At 46.8% G+C, this 19,370-nt stretch overlaps 1 protein-coding gene across 1 annotated transcript in view; it reads right to left on the bottom strand.

Moving 5' to 3' along the window:
• The window catches only part of LOC142560194 (uncharacterized), an 84,000-nt gene that overhangs the window by 25,886 nt on the left and 38,744 nt on the right, over positions 1 to 19,370 (bottom strand). Inside the window, exon 2 of the mRNA XM_075672111.1 lies at positions 9,176 to 9,316. Within this exon, the coding sequence (XP_075528226.1) occupies positions 9,176 to 9,282 (107 nt within the window). The 5' untranslated portion in view covers positions 9,283 to 9,316. The remainder of the gene's footprint in view (positions 1 to 9,175; positions 9,317 to 19,370) is intronic.

The following is a 19,370-nucleotide window of genomic DNA, read 5'->3' on the forward strand; positions in this document are numbered from 1 at the left end:
CCTCTGAATATACGTGTTCCCTTTCGCAAAACTAATCGAAATATATGTCACGGGGCACTATTCTGCATGGACAACGTTGAATTCCGCAATATTGTCACATTCGTCATCCTGCCAACACTGGTTGGCCCACGGGGCCGCTATACGGGTTCTCTGATTGGCTGAGCACACCAATGCGACGTAATTTAACGATGTCCCTATTAAAGGTGATGTCCCGATACACGCGCCAGCCACGGGGCCCCCCCATATAGAAGCGAACACCAACATCGAAGGCCACGCCCTTGTTGACTGTGTGCGCCAGAAGCGATTGCGGAGCCGGGAACACGTCATAGCGCCAAGGTATCCTATACGCGATCCTCTGCCGCGGACTTTGAAGTCAACTTCACGAAATATTCACGCGCGTCCTCTCAGCTCCCGAACAGCACGAGCCGTCACTGTCAGTAATGTGAATCGACTGATCGGCCGCGCCCCTGGTCACACAGGTCTCACACGTGGCAAACGAAGCGCCGCTGCAATCGAGGCACCCTATCCAGTTGCTTACGAGATGCCGAAGGAACATCATTTATATAGACTACTTTCATGGAAGCTTCGGAACACAGCCATCGTCGGCTGTTAGCGGGAGCGTTTTCTTTAGCTATGAGAGATGGTGGTATGCGGATATTACGGTGGGGTCACCTGCATGAAAATGGTTCCACAGACGCTTTCAGTATTTCATGATCGAGCTAGAGGCGGCGGTGAGCAGCATCGTTTTGCACCTCCTCCAATGTCCACGTTAGACTTCCTTAGCACGCATCGATTTCCACAAGGTGCCACATAAGAAGAGTCGTGAAGGACGTAATCAAATCGTGTAAGTTTTCTTTGTTACAAGGAAGTAACAGCCGCACTGGGAGGGGTTGTTACGTTGAGCATGGCCTTTGAGATCGGACGGAGACAGAGCGCACCGTCCGATCTCGGAGGCAATGCGTTGAGCATCTCGACGACTGGGCTGCTTCCTCGTAAATGCCAGCAGAGGACGGCACCACACCTCCTGCCACAGACGTTTAGGGATAGCGGAATACGAGAAAAATTTAAATTTGCCGGCCACCGATGCGTCCATCATCAAATGGAGAAGTTCATCGGATGCTTTTATGCGTTCCATTAAAAACTGCAATAAATAAACTGATTGGTCGAACCACCACTTTCCTTATTCAAGTGTAAGACCGAGCTTTCAATCATTCAATTACGCATTATGGTTTCTCGTAGAAGCATCGAGTAATTTAGCTCAAGGGTTAGACTTGTGATACCTGCCACAGACATTTTTTTTATAAATTTCGTTAAGCAAAGAGAGAGAGAGAGAGAAGAAACTTGGTATATGTAGTGCAATGAACATCATGCTCCGCCATGTTTGTTTCATCGAAACTAAATCACGCTTCGCAAGTTGGTCCGACCATGACTTCGTAGAAACCAAAACGGGTAGAACATCCGACGCTGCTTCACCCTCGCTACAGCATCAAAACCGCGCCGCAGAAGTGCACCGTTTTTCTCCTCGAACACGCTGGCTGCCGCTGCCCACTATGCCAGGCGCGTCGCAGCATCGCCGCTGCCATTACACAAAGAAAGTGCGCCCACCAGGGAGCGCGAAAGCAGACAAGGCACACGCTTCAACAGATGGGCGCGTGAGGGCGCCGTCGGCGCTATCAGTGCTGGGACAATCGGCACGCGCGATCTCGTTTTCACGGCGTGACATCGACGCGTGCGCGCCGTGTTAATTAGATTCACGCGGGCGATTAGTATTCCATCCACGGCCAGACAGCAGTTCCCGCACGCCCCCTTGCCCCCTCGACTCTAGCCCTTGAACTTTTCGTCTATCTTGGGATCGATTTTTTTTTTCTTCTTCTTTACGCACGACCACCCCGACTACTGGCTCCGTAGCCGGACACTGCCACAACTTCCGCGCCAAGTTGAGGTCTAGGAGGAAAAGGCCGGCGTATAGTGGCTGCGCAGCACTGATTGCTGCGCCACCTACCCGCCTTTTACAAAATAATGGAACTTCCAGCTGACGAAACGAGTCGAGTTCAGGACACTGCAGCATCAGCAGCGTTCTCGGAGGCTTCCTTTAGAGTTAGGTTCCCTTAAAAAAAAGTTACTTTGGCACTCTAAGTGCATTCAGCTGCAAGTTCTGTACGAAGTGTTGCTATAGTGTCAGCGATACAGAGACAATAGATATTAGGGTTTGACGAAAGCTCATCTTGTCGGGCATGAAACGCAGTTCTCAGCAGTTCCCGACACTCCCTGTTCCTCGTCGACTCTGCCCCTGAACGTTCTCTCTACTTTTGTATCAATCGCTAAGGAGGAAGGGCGTCTTGTTCAAGAATATGTAGGCGTTTGCCAGGTGTATTGGATTAGAAGTAAAGTAAGGTTGCATATAATAATCACGTAAAGTTCACGCATATAGCCCGTGACACGACTATGTGTCACTCGGTATATGCCCTTGTCTACGTGCCCCTGCGTGTCTGCCGTTTGGTATGTGCCGCTCTATGCATGGCATGTGCATGATCAGTTACCTGCAGAATATTTACACGATCCATAAAAACCACTCGCTACGAAACCGCGAGTGCTTCGGCAGATGTCAGTCTGCTTAAAATTGTTTTATTCGTTATTCATTTTTGAGAACACATGGGTATGTTTCGCACTGGCGTTAGGGTGAACTCCAAACAGCTCGTTTAAAAAAGATACACATGAGCAGATGACAACACGGAATTTGTTAGTTACGACGCTGACGCAATACCCCAAAGATGACTAAGAATTCCGCAAGAACCCATCTCGCGACCACGACTGCCGACGTAATTGCTATTAGCAATCAGGGAATGTAGCGACAAACCGTACTGCTTAAGACACCTTCATTTGCAATTTGTAGCGGGGGAAGCAGGCTAAGAATGCTAATTGCATTAGTATATGCACGCTGAATTGCGCCACAGCGCCACCGCAGACTACAATGTGCACACCCTTCGGAAGCCACAAACAAAGTTTCACAAACGTGGCCTCCCAAATGCGACTAGTTTTAACCCACAGACAATGTAGAATCACATCAGACTTCGAATTAGCTACGCCTCTATTGCATATAGGTCTCTTTTGCAGGCGTAAAACTTTCGTTCCCTGCCAGCTAGAAAAACGGACGTTCTCGCTTTTATCGGGTGGATATGCATTCGTGGACTACGCTTGCAGCAGTTGAAGAGCGCCGTGAGAGAGGTTCGACACCGGCATACCGAAAAGTGTCTAAAGTGCCCAACGAATGCTAACCGCATTCGCATAAACTCCGAATTATTACGTGCAGCACGTTTTCATATAAATGCACCGAATCCTTGTGCTCTATATTTTTACTTTGTGGCGAATGGCATTTGGACGTGCACTTCGTCTGGAGTCCACTGAACCTAAATGGACTGATAACTGGCCAGAATGTGTTGAGACGTCGATGGAAATGATATGACCACGATTTATAGTGATGGGAATCCAGCACGCTGTTCGCGATTTAAGTAGGACTCATAATTTTAAATTGACAAGAGAAAGTCTAAAAAACATCAGTAAGTGGCGCGACCTGGCGACGAAGCTTCAGTACTTCGGATGTATGTGAGACTACCGTACGTAAGTCGGCTGTTATTAAGCACAGCATACTTGTTGCTTTACATTACAGTTCGTATATTATTAAACTCGTGCTTTATTCTACGCAAGTGGAGTGGAGCGGCAGAGCGGGCAGCGGTGTTCTTTGCATCGCGGCGCTCGTGCGGGCTTTTGTGCGAGCGAGAGTTTGCGAGTTGGTAACCAGAGTGCTGGCATATCCCACCCCTTAGCCTGTCTTGGCTCAAAAAAAAAAGAAAAAAAAAAGAATCTGGCGCATGCAGTCAGCAAAAGCACGGCCTTTGAGATCTGTAGAAGAACGGCAGATTGTGCGAGTTGGTGGCTTTGCATATTGCTTTTAAAAAACAGCGTTACCGACGTAGGACAAAGAACGAGAATGAGGACACCCATGTACGGCGCCTGAGTGCATCCCCGTTCTCTTCGTCCCGTGTCGGTAGCCCTGTTTTTAGGCAACTTCGAAATCAGCTTCTTAATTGGTGGGAGCCGCCGCTGGTGCGTAGGTTCGGACACCGCCTGTTATTGTAAATATAATTCAACGCTTCATAAAACATGAACCGCGAGAACATCGGCTTAATAGACAAAATGTTACCTTCGTATGGCTACAGAGCCGCCCTTGTCGTCTACTTCCCACCAGTGCCGGTAATCGCTACCGCGCTCACCTATCACTGTTATTTCCAGCACATTTCTTGAGCACAACGGCATCCTCAAAGCAGATCGAAAAATTCAGATTAAGAACAAAAAATTCCGACGATTACGATACTCGCTAGAGCAAAATTTGAGCGCAGCTTTACATGCGTTTTCATTTCACGACATACCGACCACAGTGTTTATTGATGCATTTGCCCCCCCCCCTTTGTGTAATACCGTGAAAGGGGTCCTTTAAGGAACAATAAGTTATGATGATGATGATGATGCCAGAATTTGAGACCGATATCACCGCACCGACTGGCAGTGGACCAGTGCCATCAGCACCTTCGCAGAGGGAGGGGCAGTATGGGAACGTTGGCATGATGATAGGCATCGTAGCCAGTTTTTGATGACGAACGACAATGAAGGTGCGAGCGATATATCGAGGCAAAGAATTTGAAACCGAAATAACCGCACCGAGTGGCACTGGGTCACTGCCGTCAGCGCCTTCGCACAGGCAGGGGCAGTATGGCCACGCTAGCATGACGAGCGGCTTCAGAGCCAGCTGTGAAAGGCGACGACGAATGCGCGAGCGCGAGGGGCAGTATGGGAACGCTGGCACGATTAGCTGCATCGGAGAAAGCCTGGGCCGAAAGGGTCGCTCCTCGTGAGGGGCCATTAGGACTCGGTTCTGCCAAATCATAACTGAGCAGAATCTCAATAAAGTTGTTACCACCACCCATGAAGCCTTCCTCTATGGCTATACGTTTTATGGGGCCAGCTGTGGAAGAGGACAACGACGAACCCGCGCGCAGTGGCGCGAGCGCGTTCGCGCGGTTACGGCGAGGGACGCCAACGGGCCAGCTGCGGTAGGCGACGACAAAAGCGGGATTAGTGGCACGCGTGCGTTCGCGTGGTTACGCCGACGCCGACGCTCAACCCAGCAGCACTCTAGAAATGTACCACAGCGTTTGCCACGCCTCCAGTGTATGATTGGACACTTACCACCGTATTCAGAGATGTGTCTTAACTTGAAACTCATGCTTGACTTGATATAAATGACGCCTGGTGCGAACGTGCCCAAGACGCTCATTGCGTTTCTTTTGGTGCGTTAACGATAGGTGTTTCTTAAAATGAAGTCAAGCATTGCCTTCAAGTTAAGATGCATTTCTGAATACGTGGGTAAGACCAGTAAGCGTTCCGCTGTAGCAAAAAAAGAAGAAAAAGAACGGGTACTATACAATTAGCACCATATTAAATATCACCGCCCAAGCCCTCCGGGCACATGGTTAACAAGCGAAGCTGAAACGTGTGGCCCAGGTGTTTATCACTGTGTTGATCCCGACGGTTCATTAAACGACAGCCTGGTAGGCTGCCGGGTCCTCGGCAAGCAATTTCTGCTTGCGCTCGGCTACGATGCCGTTATTGTGCCAAAGCTGCAGCATCGGCGCGGCGTAGTAGACGAGCCCGCTCCTGGCTGTGCTCGCCGCGTTGCTGATCGAAAGCTGCCTGCTCCTCGGGAGTACGTATGACGCATGACCTACCCATTTCGGAGCCGGAGAGAAACTGCTGCGCGCGCGCTCGGCTGCGGCGAAGAGCAACGACGTCACTACTGGCGCAGCCAATCACGCCTTTTTTTTTTCGTGCATGCGCATGGGGCTGCGTCGGGGGAGTTTTCGGCGTACAGGCGACGGATGGCCAGACGAATCGGCTTAACATATACAGCTTCGCTGTAAAACGGCGCAACCGACACAGGACAAAGAACGAGAATGCGGGTGGGGGGGGGGAGGGGGCACGACGCTGAACTTGCAACTGCGTTTATTCGAAAAACATGTTTGCTTTTAAAGCCATACATAAAGCGTGCGCGCATGCTCATTTTCAATAAAGAGCCCTTCTCATGTCGCACGTATGATTATCTACGTTGTTCATCCCTATTTAAAAAGCCCATTTCCTTGGAAGATAATGCCACGGTAGGCTAACACGGCCACTAGCTGTCCACGATATATGAAACGCCTCCGCCGCATCTCCCATACTGCTATCAGCGCGAACGAGCAGTATTTTTGTGTCTACAAAGAACGGTATACACGCACACCGGAAACAGTGTTCTGCCAAGTCCGTAATTTCTTTTCGAAATATACCGTTCTTTGTAGACACAAAGGAAGCCGTGTTCACAGAAAGTTAGAGCATAGAGAAGGAAATATGGTTAGAGGTTCGACTGTTTAAGTGACGCAACATGCATGACTCTGTAATAAACCTCATTACTTCCACTAATCTTGCAGATGAATTGTGGCGGCTAATTTCCTGAATGTTTGCGAAGAACAGCTAAACAATAGTGCAGACGTAAACCATTTGGCCACCGACGTAAACCTTTTACATGAGGCTTTTGGGAGAAATGTGCGATATCAGTTGAAAAGTGATAGCTACGTCTTCCAAAGCGCGCCCTTCTAAAGGCACACGGGCCACGTGATCGAGAGACCGCACATAATGCAATGCCAAGAAAGACGCGCTGCAGGTCCCTGTGGATGTCGGTGTTTTACCATGACAACTCGCGGACTTAAAGGTACTGTCTGACGTTTTTCAAGGACCTTCTATTTCGTAGCGCAATAAATAAATGTGCGTGATGCGCACGCATGCTAAAGCAGTTATAGCGTATTATTTAAGCACCTAGACCCTATCGCAGCGTCTAAAAATAAAGAGTGCACATCATGGATGCGCAGGATCTGTCACAAGACTGGTTTGCCCTTGAATGCCAGCGCCATCCATTGCCCCAAGTCAGAACTGACCAGAAAGGAACAACGATTTATGTATTTAAAATTAAAGCACTGTTTACGTTTAGGCTACGGAAAATAATCGGAACAGCAGAGAGACAAAACAACGCCGCTCTTATGGGCTAACTTTCGTTTCAATTCGCTTAAAGCAGCGCGTATACCTTTTGTATGGCGGGCAGTTCAAACTTGACATTCGTTATCGTCAAGCGATAACTTGCCCAGTACTTAAACGTGTGTACTCAGCAATAATGATCTTAGTGCCGACGTTGTGGTGCCGTCTCCACAGCGTACACTGTGGCTATGCGAAGGTCATCTTTCTACTTCCATTTTGACTGTCGGCCCATCGCAACGCACAAGCCACGTGTGCCGACACCTTTCCCACGGGAAAAAAATACCAATGCGCCAGGAAACGACACGAAGTTTCAACATATTTATGGCTAGACATCGCGGGACGTCTCCACGCAATTCGATCGCTGCGCCTTCGACCAGCGGTAGCACATGATGCTCTGTGACCTCAACTGACGCATTGACGCAAGCAGGGCGGCGACAAAAGGAAAGCTCGGCTAAAATCTTTACGATTTGAAATAGAAAATAAAAAATAAAACGAGGTTGAAGGAGAAGACGACGGCGATCCCTTGGGCCAGCGGCAGCATTTCAATGGCTATCTTCCCGATCAATCACCTCTGCTAGTCATCATCTGTAAATAAACACACAATCAACTGTAACAATACCTTTAACCTAGATGGTCAATGGCCACTGACACTCGACAAAGACCTTGCTGAGTGGTTGCACCTGGGGTTAAGCTAAAACTATAATTACATAGCAATAAATCCCGTGAGACAAGCCCAAGTGTTACTTAGGGCTAACTTCAATTTGGATGTGCCACAAACAAACAAACAAACAAACAGCCACCACGAGGCGACTTTCATACCTCGACTGCGATTAAAGGCAGAGTTATGTAAAAAGGAGATACTCGAAGAATTAGAAGCATCAACGAAAAGTTTTTCATTGCCCGCACTTTCCTCGTGCAACATTAGGTCACCACAAATGCATGCCTGGGCAGTTATAAGCCTCAATAGTCTATCGAAGGGTTGAAAGACGCCTAGAAAACATCGGTTTACTAACCAAGGTCACGTAAAAATTAATGCAGAGCACCTTAAAAGGCTGACAGGGTCAAACGCTCATCTTATGATGGTGACTGCCTCGACATGCAATATTGGCTCGACATAAATATGAGGTGGGTAGCTAAACCGCTTAAGCCTCGTACTACCTCGTCCAAAAAGTTGAAGGGCGACCAACCTTGTCCTAACCACGGCCATACGATAACAACGTTTACTCCACAAACTCTTTAACCGCTAATACTGTTCATTAGTTTACAATGAGGCTTGTCTTCTATGCACAAAACATTGGCTCAACAGTGAATGCGAAGCCATAAACTAAACAGTTTCAACATCGTACAATATTTAAAAGGGTTGAATTGAACCAACGCTGTCACACCCACAACCATATGAAAGTGATCCCTACTGTCGAAGTGCCTTAACAACTAACGCTATTGATCTACGTATGATGATGCTTGTATTCTGAACGTAACATTGGCTCGACGTAATTGTGACGTCGAAAACTAAATCATTTGAAATTTGTACTACCTTGCGAATGATCGGCCGGCGATAACGTTCCGAACACGGCCACATGAAAGCAATAATTACAGCCCATATAATTTAGGAGCTAATCGTATTCATCGATGCCATCAGATTATTTCATGTCCATTGCAGCAGGAAACGATCTTTCAACAGTCTGCAAAAAGCGGCTCTAAAACGTGGCAGCCATTACCTGTTTTCGGCGCCCCAAATACTTCCGGCGGATGCGGCCAGCAAAAGCATAGCCTCTGAGATCCGCTTCTTTTACTCAGAGGCAACTGTCGCCGAGACGTGGATTCGTACAACCCTTATTACCCCTTTCTCGCGACGCCCAACTTCACGCTACACTTACGAATTTTGCTAATCTCACCACACAACCTAGCTCCGTCCCTGCCATCCTAGACAACGTCTTCGTATCGAATCGTATTCAGATCATTCCAATTCAATACGCCGCTATAAAAAATGTCGAGTAGAGAGAGAGAGAGAGAGAGAGCAAGGTACACCACCGAGAGGGAGAGACCAGGACCGTACCATGCTGTGGCACCGTGAGACTCTCCGTTCTGCTGCGGTTGATGATGATGTTGCTGCTGCTGTTGTTGCTGCTCGCTCCCACAGCCGAAGCATCCGAGGCAGAACATGGACGCCGATGGATCATGGCATACGTAGCGGGGCCTGTCACATCGCAACACGATGCCTGTTGTTTCTTTTTCTTTAGGCTCCTCTCGAAAGCGGATAAAAGTTATAGCAACGCCTTGCAACATGTTCAGCAATGCTCGCTACGACGCTCCGCTGTGGACGAAGTTAAAAGTTTTCACTTCTTTTTCATCTTGCAACTCTTTCCTTTAAGGGCGCAACTGCTAAAAGGTATACGGTGGTTAAAATTGGCCAGATGGCCAGGCGCTGAGACCAACGTTCGATGCTGGGACTACGCTAATTGTGGCGAACGCTATGAGTTACGACAATTGAAATACGTTCATATTGGTCCTTTTTTGTGCCAGCTCATTCCGAAATTCGGCCACCACGAAAAGGATCCAATTAGGATACCTAATATACAAGTTTGCTATGATGTTGAAGCTTTGAGGCTTGAATCTTTATATATTTAGACGTGTGGTTCCGACCAGACGAAACTTTGCCTGAAGCATACGCTGCCGTTCACGAAGTAAACTGAAACGCTATGCAACGTTTCAAATGACTGTGATCAGGGCTCTCAGATGAGAACTGTGCTAATTTCTTTGCCCAGCCGGAAAGCTTGTCATGAAGAAAGTAACATAAGCAAACCTAGATCTCCTTGAACAAGAGATGATAAGGAATTAAGGTTAACTATGACTGTAACAAATATTACCGGAATCCGTTGTCTGAAGCTACTGCGGCACCCTTGTTCCATTAGCAAAATGTGTTACTATAGATATTTGTTTTTGCATAGCGTGGTAACGCGAGAATAGGTGAGAGAGCAGCACGTGAAACTCAGTCGGCCACTTGATCTGCGACGTGAACACATGAAATTTCTGCACACTAGCAGTCCTAGAAACCTGCTACTGGCATTACTAGGTTGTCAATATCTGTCGACAAGCCTGACTTGAACCTACAACGCTAGAAGAAACTATGCGACACTGAACGTAAATTCAAAAGAGCTCTCGAACAAGATCTTAAAGCTTAGAGAAAACGTAGAATTTTGCTGAAAATCGACCTGACCTCACAGGTAAAAATACACCACAGCATAAGCTTACTTCAACATGACTGACCATATATTGACATATCACTTGCTTCAACTGGGAAGAGTCAAAGTTTAATAGTACAATGGAGATGCTTTCATTCTTATGTGCAACAGATAATTGCCAACGACGAACATAAGTAAATATGTTATAACCACACATCAACAAAATGATTACATAAAAATGTGCCAATTAACTTTTTTTCAATTGATGAATGGGACGTAGAGGAATTCCAGAAATGAAGCCAGTCAGTACTCAAGGCCTTATCTACCTAGTAAGCACATGTCCCAAATCTAGCAGCAGTTTCGTATTAGCTCTCCTCAAACTCTCAGAGAACCGCGCATTGGTGCTCTCGTGATGCTAACAATGAAACATGAACAATGCTGAACGTGAACGAACAATGCATGAACGTGAACAATGCTAATTTCTCTCCCACCCTGTGGAATTGAGCTCATCAAGATATTCTGTGCATGTAGATAGAAAACGAATATCTCGAAGCTCATGCCACTATCAGTTTCTACTAAGTAGACAGGCCTAAAGTATTCAGTGGCATCGATTCCGCAATTGCAACGTTATATGCTTTCAAGTAATCGTTCATGAACACATTTAGCAGTCCAAACAAGGCGGAGGCTCACAGGAAACTAAAGCCTTGAAATTATCCACAGGGATCGAACAGGGGACGCCTCTGGAGCCAAAATTTCGACAAGCGAACTTGACCACTTGTCGATACGTTGACTCTCGTGTTCGATCACAGCTCATCACTTAATTAGCAAGTGTTAATTAGTAAGCCTGAGATTATAACATCTGCTGCCGCCCACCGCAGCTATTAACACGCTGCCAAATAGAAGACAACATTATCTTGACTGCACTGTCTTTACTTCAGTGGCCTTTAAAGCCCGACGTATCATTTACGCTACGCCGAGTTTACCTTTACCGAGTCATACCTTAACGTTCTCATTTAGGCACAGGAAACTTGACTCAGCCTCAAGCAGCGGTTTTAATACGCTGCAACGAAGTTTCAGTTGTGCAAAAGATATTTACAAATTTTTAAGTTCTTGTACAAATTAAGATTTTACTCATACCATTCCATTGCTTTCTTGTGTGTGTAAATGTACTTTCCGTTGCCACATATAAACGTAAACATAGTTTCACTTTTCTTGCTGTGGCACCGCGCTTGGGCATTACAGGTTTAAAAAAAAAGTCGAGTCTTCCCATTTGAGACAGGTGGTATCCTCGCAGTTACTATCATGCAGTCTTTGTCAAAAGTACACGGGCTACGTTGCCAGCGACAGCGAGGCTGACTAAATTCTGTTCAAAAGATTTTCTCTGGTATGATATACGTTCCAACTCCCTGTGGAAGGAAATGAGCTCGCCTTAATTTCTCACCATCCCGAGACCTGGAATGGCAAGAGCGGCGCGGGAACTTCACCACACTGCCGAATGACACATGCGTTGAATGCGTGGACAGGGTCCGTATACTTTTGACCAAAGGCTGCACCTACAGCGTCCACAGCTTGGAGCAACGTGAACGAGCACTGCTGTGTAAGCCTTCGTCTTCCAATTCCAAAAAAAAGAAAGAAGGACGAAGAGGGGACACGTACGAAACCAGGAGGGAGTGACGTGGTGCCGTAACGTCCGGAATCCACGAGCCAGAGGCAACGAGGCCACGTGCGTGAGGATGACATTCCTTGACACCAGGACATGCGGATGTGGGGACAGTGCCAGGAGTGCCGCGTCTTTTTTTTTTCTTCTCTTTTTTTTGTGCACGTACGCAAGATTCGTGGGTACGGGGCGAGGGTGGCCAGAGGAGCGGGGACCCGAAACAGACAAAAAAACCACGCCGCGAGAAAGTCGTGTACACAGCGAGAAAAGCAAAAGCCAGTTCGCCCGCAGAAGCCTCCCGGTGACGCGAGCAAAGCCAGCAGCAACAACAACAGCCGCGTCAAAGCGCACAGCTCACGGATACGAATTGACAGATTGCGCAAGGCCGTAGGAATAAACCGTTTGTAAACGCAGCGTTTCAGGTAAGTGTGACAACTGTGGTATGCACAGAGCCGGTACAGATCATCACCTTCAGGCGTTGTGCTCACTACATTGTACACGCCAGAGCTGCGCACCAAAAGCAAAAGCAGTCACGAAAGTAATGACGGGTCACGTTTCACATACATCTTGAGGAATTTCCGATTGGACCTTTGCGGCAGATCTGAATAATATGTGCAAAGTTCTTTGGTGAAAGGAGTAGGAAGGTAGACTTGTGGGCGATTGCTCTCGGCGCCGGCATGTCGTCATGTGGAGAGTTCACTTCCTTGTGTATTACAATGTGCTGGTCGCGATAATATGGGCGCGGCCCGGAAAATTTTTTTTACCAATCACGGAGGTCTAATGGCAGATTTGGAACAAAAACATAATGGAAAAGTTTTACGTTACCGCGAGTCAGATATATTTTTTCCATGTGGTGACCTGCCATCGACGTATCCGCGTTGTCTGTCAGCTCTGAAACATCATTCTATAGTGTAACTAAAAGAAAAAAAAATCGTACCATTAAAACTTTAAATTCTGAATGTTGCTCTAAAAGACTCACGCATGAGTGGAAGGACATTTTCGTTGGTTATCATTGTTTATGTTCGTCGTGTGCGCTACAAAATCTCTTTAGCAGAACCTGTAGACGCAGATTGAGCAACAAGCGCGCTTGTGAAATGAAATACTGTGCACGAAATGCGCTTTTATGTTCCTCCTGCGGGTATTCTGTAAGTGTTCACGCAGTGTACATGTCCATTTCGTCCGCTGCTGAAGTTCTGATTGGCTGGGCGTGGGGTACACGTCAGAAGGAGCCAGGCGCTCCCAGCCAATCAGCACTTCGGCAGCAGACGAAATGGTCACGCTCACGAGGACACTTACAGAATACCACCCCTGGTGCGCTGCAAACCTGTCGCATTCAGCAGGTATGTTCTGTTACAAAAATTTATCGTTGAATATTTGTAACAGATGTTCTCATAACTGACGTCCCCGTATAGTTTACGCATGGAGTCCACATTTTTTTTTTTATCTGGCAAAGCTCGCTGAAGAAATGAAAGTTCTTAATCTCTTCTGGTTCCGCTGCAGAACACCTTTATTAGTTGTGAAGGTACAAGAAACGTGGCGAAACTAAGTATTCAGTGGTCAGAACAGAATGGCGCCGGTAGCGGCGTTCCCATTCAGCGTCCAACTTATAAAGCTGAAGGGATATTCTATGAAAGTGAATTGGACAAAATTAGTCGGTCACTACTAGCGCTGAGAAGCACTCAGGTTGCATCTGTTATCGTTCAGGCAGAGTCATCGTTTTCACTTCCTGTTGTGGGCTTATCTTCGGGGCAGTGGCCTGCTTGGGAAGCTGCGGGAAATGTTTTCGGCACATTGTAGTGACCTAAGTTCGTCTTTATATTTCGTCACATATAAATTGCAAGTCCACCTGCCCGTTTCTTAGGTTTTTTTTTCTTTTTTTTTTTTTCGTTCCGGCCTCTCTCTCTCCTAATTTCAAGGAAAAGAAAGCTCGCACCGTTAGAGTCTTACCCTGCCCCCAAATAATATTTGTTATCTTACATGCTTGTATAGTTTCCTTAAAAGCTTCGCACTTTACTTTCATATCAGGAGCGCTGTGTCACGATGCCAGTATGCAGTTCGTGCCCTCAAAAAGTAGCCGTAGCTTACCGTTAAGGAAAGGAAATGCGTGCGAGGTAGTTGTAGATTATTGCTTGGGAGCAATTAGGGAAGCCTCGAAAGGTGCACATTTTCCTTAGAGTGTAGGGCCTTTCAATAGCTGATCTCCTACCCTTTGCCTATTATCATGTGGGCGACTACACACTAGAGGTGAGCGGCTCGTATTATTTGAAGCAAGGTTTGGGTACGGGCTAGTTGGTATTCCACAGTTTCAAACATTACTTACAGCGCATACAGGGACAAGGGACCAAAAGAACGACGAAGACAAGCGCTGTCTTTGTCGTTCTTTTGGTGCCTTGTCCCTGTATGCGCTGTAAGTGTTGTTTGAAACTATGTATTATTTGAGACTGAATCGAATACGAATAACTGTGCCGTGGATCTAATCGAATACTTTTCAATTAATGAACAGCCTTTCTCGCCATTGTTATAAAAGGATGTTCAGATAATAGTGTTCATATGGTTAGTAAGTTTCTGTCCCTACATTGTACATTATGAGGCATCGCTTCTTAAAAGCACAAATTGAACATTACTTAGGAAAAAATAAGCAGTCTGTTCACATGCACAGTACTCCTCATAGCGCGTGAATGATGACTGTATATGAGGCAATGTCTGGCTCCCTGAGCAACTAGCTTGCTGCACTAGTTCTCATCCACGCGCAAGTTGTCCTCTTTCATGCAAATGCTATGCCCGTGGGGATGAAATTTATCGCATTCTGCCCCAATTTGTATGCTTGGTTTCGCACAGCTGACGTTTTGAAATACTCGAAAACTCGAAATTTGGAGTGTTCTTCGGAGAGCGTGCCTAGCGTGTGTGTGTCCTGCCGCAAACGCGCTCACCAGATTTGGTTTGGTTTTCCTTTAATAAGAAATTCCTAAACCGGTTTCTCTTTCTTTGCCATAATCGTCAACAGCATCATACCTTAAATGGACACCAAAGAGCAACGCTAAACTATCTTAGACGGTTTCTAAAGTTGTTAAGTTCTTTCACAATTCTCTGTATTGATTCGTTTGGCAAGAAAAGGTTTATCACTTTAAGAATAAAACGACTGTCATACTCATAATGCAAAGAAGGGGTAAAGGCGTGCAAACACGCACACAGCTCCCCTCCTTTTATTTTTATTGTGCGTCGAAACCTCTACACACGTTTACGTCATCGCTGACGTTATAAATTCCAAACTATCTCTTCGTATTTGAACTGTTCTGCCGCAGTAATAGTTCTCAAACCTTGTTATACAGGTTGAGTCTGCTAGGTTGAGTCGCTTGTGGATTTTCCCACTTATTAGTTTGTTTGTTTTTCTTAATTACATTCGCGCCTTAGAATAGTTTCGTCCGCTTCTTCCTATCGATATCTGTCCCTTCTTTTTAGCGCAGCGGGGAGCTTCATCGAGTCGCAGTGAATTCAGAAGGCCTGGTCACAAGCGCAGGGTGTCCAACCGCGGGCTCATCCTGGCTTTCCTCCCTGGCTTTTCCTTTTCCCTTCTCTCTTTCGGCCCTGAGGTTCAGGATTACTGGAAGCCCCGGCCACAAGTTAACATGAATAATCATCAAGACGGGTGTCGTTACATTGCTGTAGCAGGATAACCGGGTGATACGGAAGCATGCAGAACCAAACGCATGGCATATATCACGCCTAGTGTCCAATTCATGAGTATGTCGAAACCATGGAAACGACGGTTAAGTAATGCCAACCGCGGTTATTGAAATTTGACACGATAATTAAGCATATATAACATACACCTTCTTCGAATCGCCCCTTCTAACACGAACATACCGCGCACCTTCCAGCAGTCTGTAAAGTGGACTGATCCTGAAGGCAACGCACTGGATTGGTGTCGATAACTGTGATATCGGTTACGCGTAGGTGCCGGCCGAAGAAACAACTGAGTAAAGACAGTAATAGACTATCGCTGTTAGAGATTCGACAGAGGACTTCGCGAATACGATCTCGCATCATCAGGCAAAGGGCAGACTCTTCTAGGGATGCACGTAACTTCGGCTGGCTTCGTCAGGCCTTCCAATTGCCGCTCCCTGCAAACCGTTTTCTTCTGAAGTAATCCAGAAAATTTTGAATACAAAAAGCGTGTTCTGTCGGCTCAAACTGTGTGTGACTTAGCGTGTGAGTTAAAAGGCACGAGTCATGAGCGAAGAGCTTTGTGGTGGCTTCTAAAGCTCCTCCAGATCATCAAATATACGTGAAACAAAGCTGTGACGATTGCCATAGTTATTGCGGAGGTTGCTTAGCCGGGTATGGTGGCGTGGTCTATTTCGTGGCTCCGTTGCGCTTCTCCTTAATCGATTCATTTTCGCTTGTAGCTCTAAAGTTTACGCGCCAGAAGAAACAGCCGAAACGCAGGGCAAACTTGAGGAATATATATATATGCATATGAAGGCGAATCAGAAAGTCTTTGCCCCTATATTTTTAGCCAAATTACGGCTGTAAATGCGGACATGTCCATTCCTAGCGGTGAACCTTTGTTGGACCGGCTCGGCCTTATCTGCCGGTAGCTACGCGGCACGGGGCTGCTGTCAATTGTTGAAAATGGCGGTTGTGCTTCACACGTCCACGGCGTACGGGCAACGGAATGTGATTCGTCTTCTATGGCAGCAAGGGACGAACGCCCATCGAACTCCAGAGGGAAATGCAGCCCACCTATGGGGAAAGGTGTATCGCTTTGAGAAGTGCCAGGGGGCTGGCGTTGTGAGTTCGCAAAAGGCCGTGAAGACCTGCATGACAATGAGCGTTCGGGGGCACCGCGGGCGGCAATCAGAACCGCCGACAAGCTCCGGTCATTTCACTGGGATAATCCGGACCATCCGCCATACAGTCAGGACCTCGCCCCTAGAGTTTTGGAGGGTTTCGGTCAGATGAATAAGTTCCTGGCAGGACGGCGATTCACGTGCAACGATGAAGCCAATACCGGCAGTCTGACGGTGGTTCCACAGTCAGCCGGACGAATTTCACCACCGCGGTATCTCAAATTTAGTACTGCGATGGGAGAAATGTTTGAACCGGTGTGGGGACTAGGTGGAAAAATAGTGTAAGGTACGTAGAATTATGTATATCTATAATTACCTGTATGTACCTTATTTTGAATAATAAAGTATAGGGGCAATGTCTTTCTGATTCGCCCTCGTATATTAAAGTGTTTGTAGCAACACTCGGTATATGTGGTCGCAGCGCATGCGCAAAGACGCCTTCACAAGCCTACCGACGGCATCGATTGTCCACGGTTAAGCTACTGTCCTTTCTACTCGGAGCTAAGAAAGGTGCGCTGATAGATGCACTACATGAGGGATAGGTTCTGCACATGCATATTGTCCAAGTGCAGAACCAAATTTCGAGAGGAGGAGATGGTGCATCCGTCCCGCAATCACACACACAAAAAAGGAAGCAGTCGAAGTTTATGCCCTTAAGGTTGCGCCTCATGGCTCTTGTATCAGTGCACCTTCCTTAGCTCGCAGCAGAGAGAGAGAGAGATAATCGGTGATGAGAAATATTAAAAGTAGCCGCTGAAAAATAAAGGGCCTTCCTTGGGAGACACGCTGTCAGTGGCGGCGACTATGGGGTGACAGGTGATATGTGGTATTTCGTCGCTAATTAACAAAAAAAAATCTATAATTTACCGTCTAAACTAATAATTTTAACAGGCTCTCTGTACAAGCCAAATCAACTTTTTGGATCTGGAAAGAAAAGTGCGGTTATCCACGGAACTATGGCACGACGAACTTCGGATATCAGCTAGAGCGCGCGAAACCGAAGCTAGGAAGCTGCAGCGAGCGCAAAGCCGCACCCTACGAGGCGACGTTCTGCTTATGTCACCCAGCGGCGGGCTGCCTGCGCGCTGCGACAGCCAGTGCTAGTTTCGAAAAATCAAAGTGAACCAAGTTAAGTTCCAAGTTCCCACTGAAGGTGCCTTCGCGAAATCACTGGCTTAATTCATTTCGTAAAGTGCAATGTGCACGCTAAAGCAATTGGTTGAAAAGCTGATTATTATAATGAGAGCAAGATTGCGAATCTAACTTATAAGCACCGTTGTTCTGTACCATGCTAAATAAAAGATTTTTCCAAGACTGAAAGTAGCCCGCAAGAGCACGCGAAAAAGTACGGCGCGACTGTATTCGCGAGGCATTTTCTTTTTAATGTTCTACGGGCTTTTTTTAAGCGTAAGTTTCGAAGCTTAAACGTGCTTCTCCTTCTCACTTGTATCGTCTACGCGTAACCTTTACGCTGCACGCTTACGATTATAAATTGCCAACATGCCCGATCATCCACTTTCTTTAACGCTGGGAAGAAGAAAACAAAGCATTTATGTAGTACGTACAGAACAGAAAGATGGATCGGCAATGTTTTTCATAGTGGCCCACAATTTGCTGATTGACAATGTTGCTCTGATTATATAATTTGAGAAGTTAGTTAATTGATAATAACTAATTATGTAATTACGCCCATATGCAAAAAATGTAGTATTACGCTCCAAGTGACGGCAAGCAACATTACCTTGGTTCTGTCCAGCTACGTGGAACGAGCATATTTCTTTACATTCTGGCACAATTAAGCCACGTTGAGACGCCCCGTATATGCACACTACTTTTTTTTTTCACTGCTTGCCCGGCGTATATTCAAAACAGAACGTCAAGCTGTGCCATGTTGATGAATTCGCCATCTGTTCAGTTGTCGCGAAACTGCTACGGCCTCTGTGAAAACGGCGGCATTTCCAGCCAATCAGAAAGCCTGCAGCATCTCTCTGGGCCAATCAGAGCAGACAAGATGGCCGAATTTGACAATGTCCACAATAAAACCGCAGAATAGCATACCCTGGATATGATGCTGTCTTATCTTGACTCGATACAGGGGGGGGGGGGATAAACACTTATGATAGAACCAGCATTTTATGATGGCCGGGCCTAAGCCTCCCAGGAGGGGATGTCGAGGGCTTGCCTCGCCGCCGCCTCACGGGCGTGCTGGGCCGCCCAGGTTTGGTCCTCGAGGGCGGAGCTCCGCAGAGCCTCCCGCAACCTCGACGAGAGGGTCGTGGTGTTAATGTGTGTGTACTGTGCTGGGAACTCCCACAGCATATGCGGAAGCGTAGCCGAGTGAGTGCCACAGCACCGGCAGTTGGGGGTAGTGTAAACAGCTAACTTTTTTTCACTTATTGTCATGTTTTAGGCAGAAAAGCAAGCGCAGAATACACATGTAATACAGTCGAAAACCCCGTTAATGCGGAAAGTAAACTTTATGTGGGCTAAAGCTCATACTAAATAATGTTTAACTACAACGCAGTGCAACTTTTCAAAGATGGGCCTAAAATAATATATATA

This window comes from Dermacentor variabilis, chromosome 10 (assembly GCF_050947875.1).
Source record: "Dermacentor variabilis isolate Ectoservices chromosome 10, ASM5094787v1, whole genome shotgun sequence".
In the NCBI taxonomy this organism is placed as follows: Eukaryota; Metazoa; Arthropoda; class Arachnida; order Ixodida; family Ixodidae; genus Dermacentor; species Dermacentor variabilis.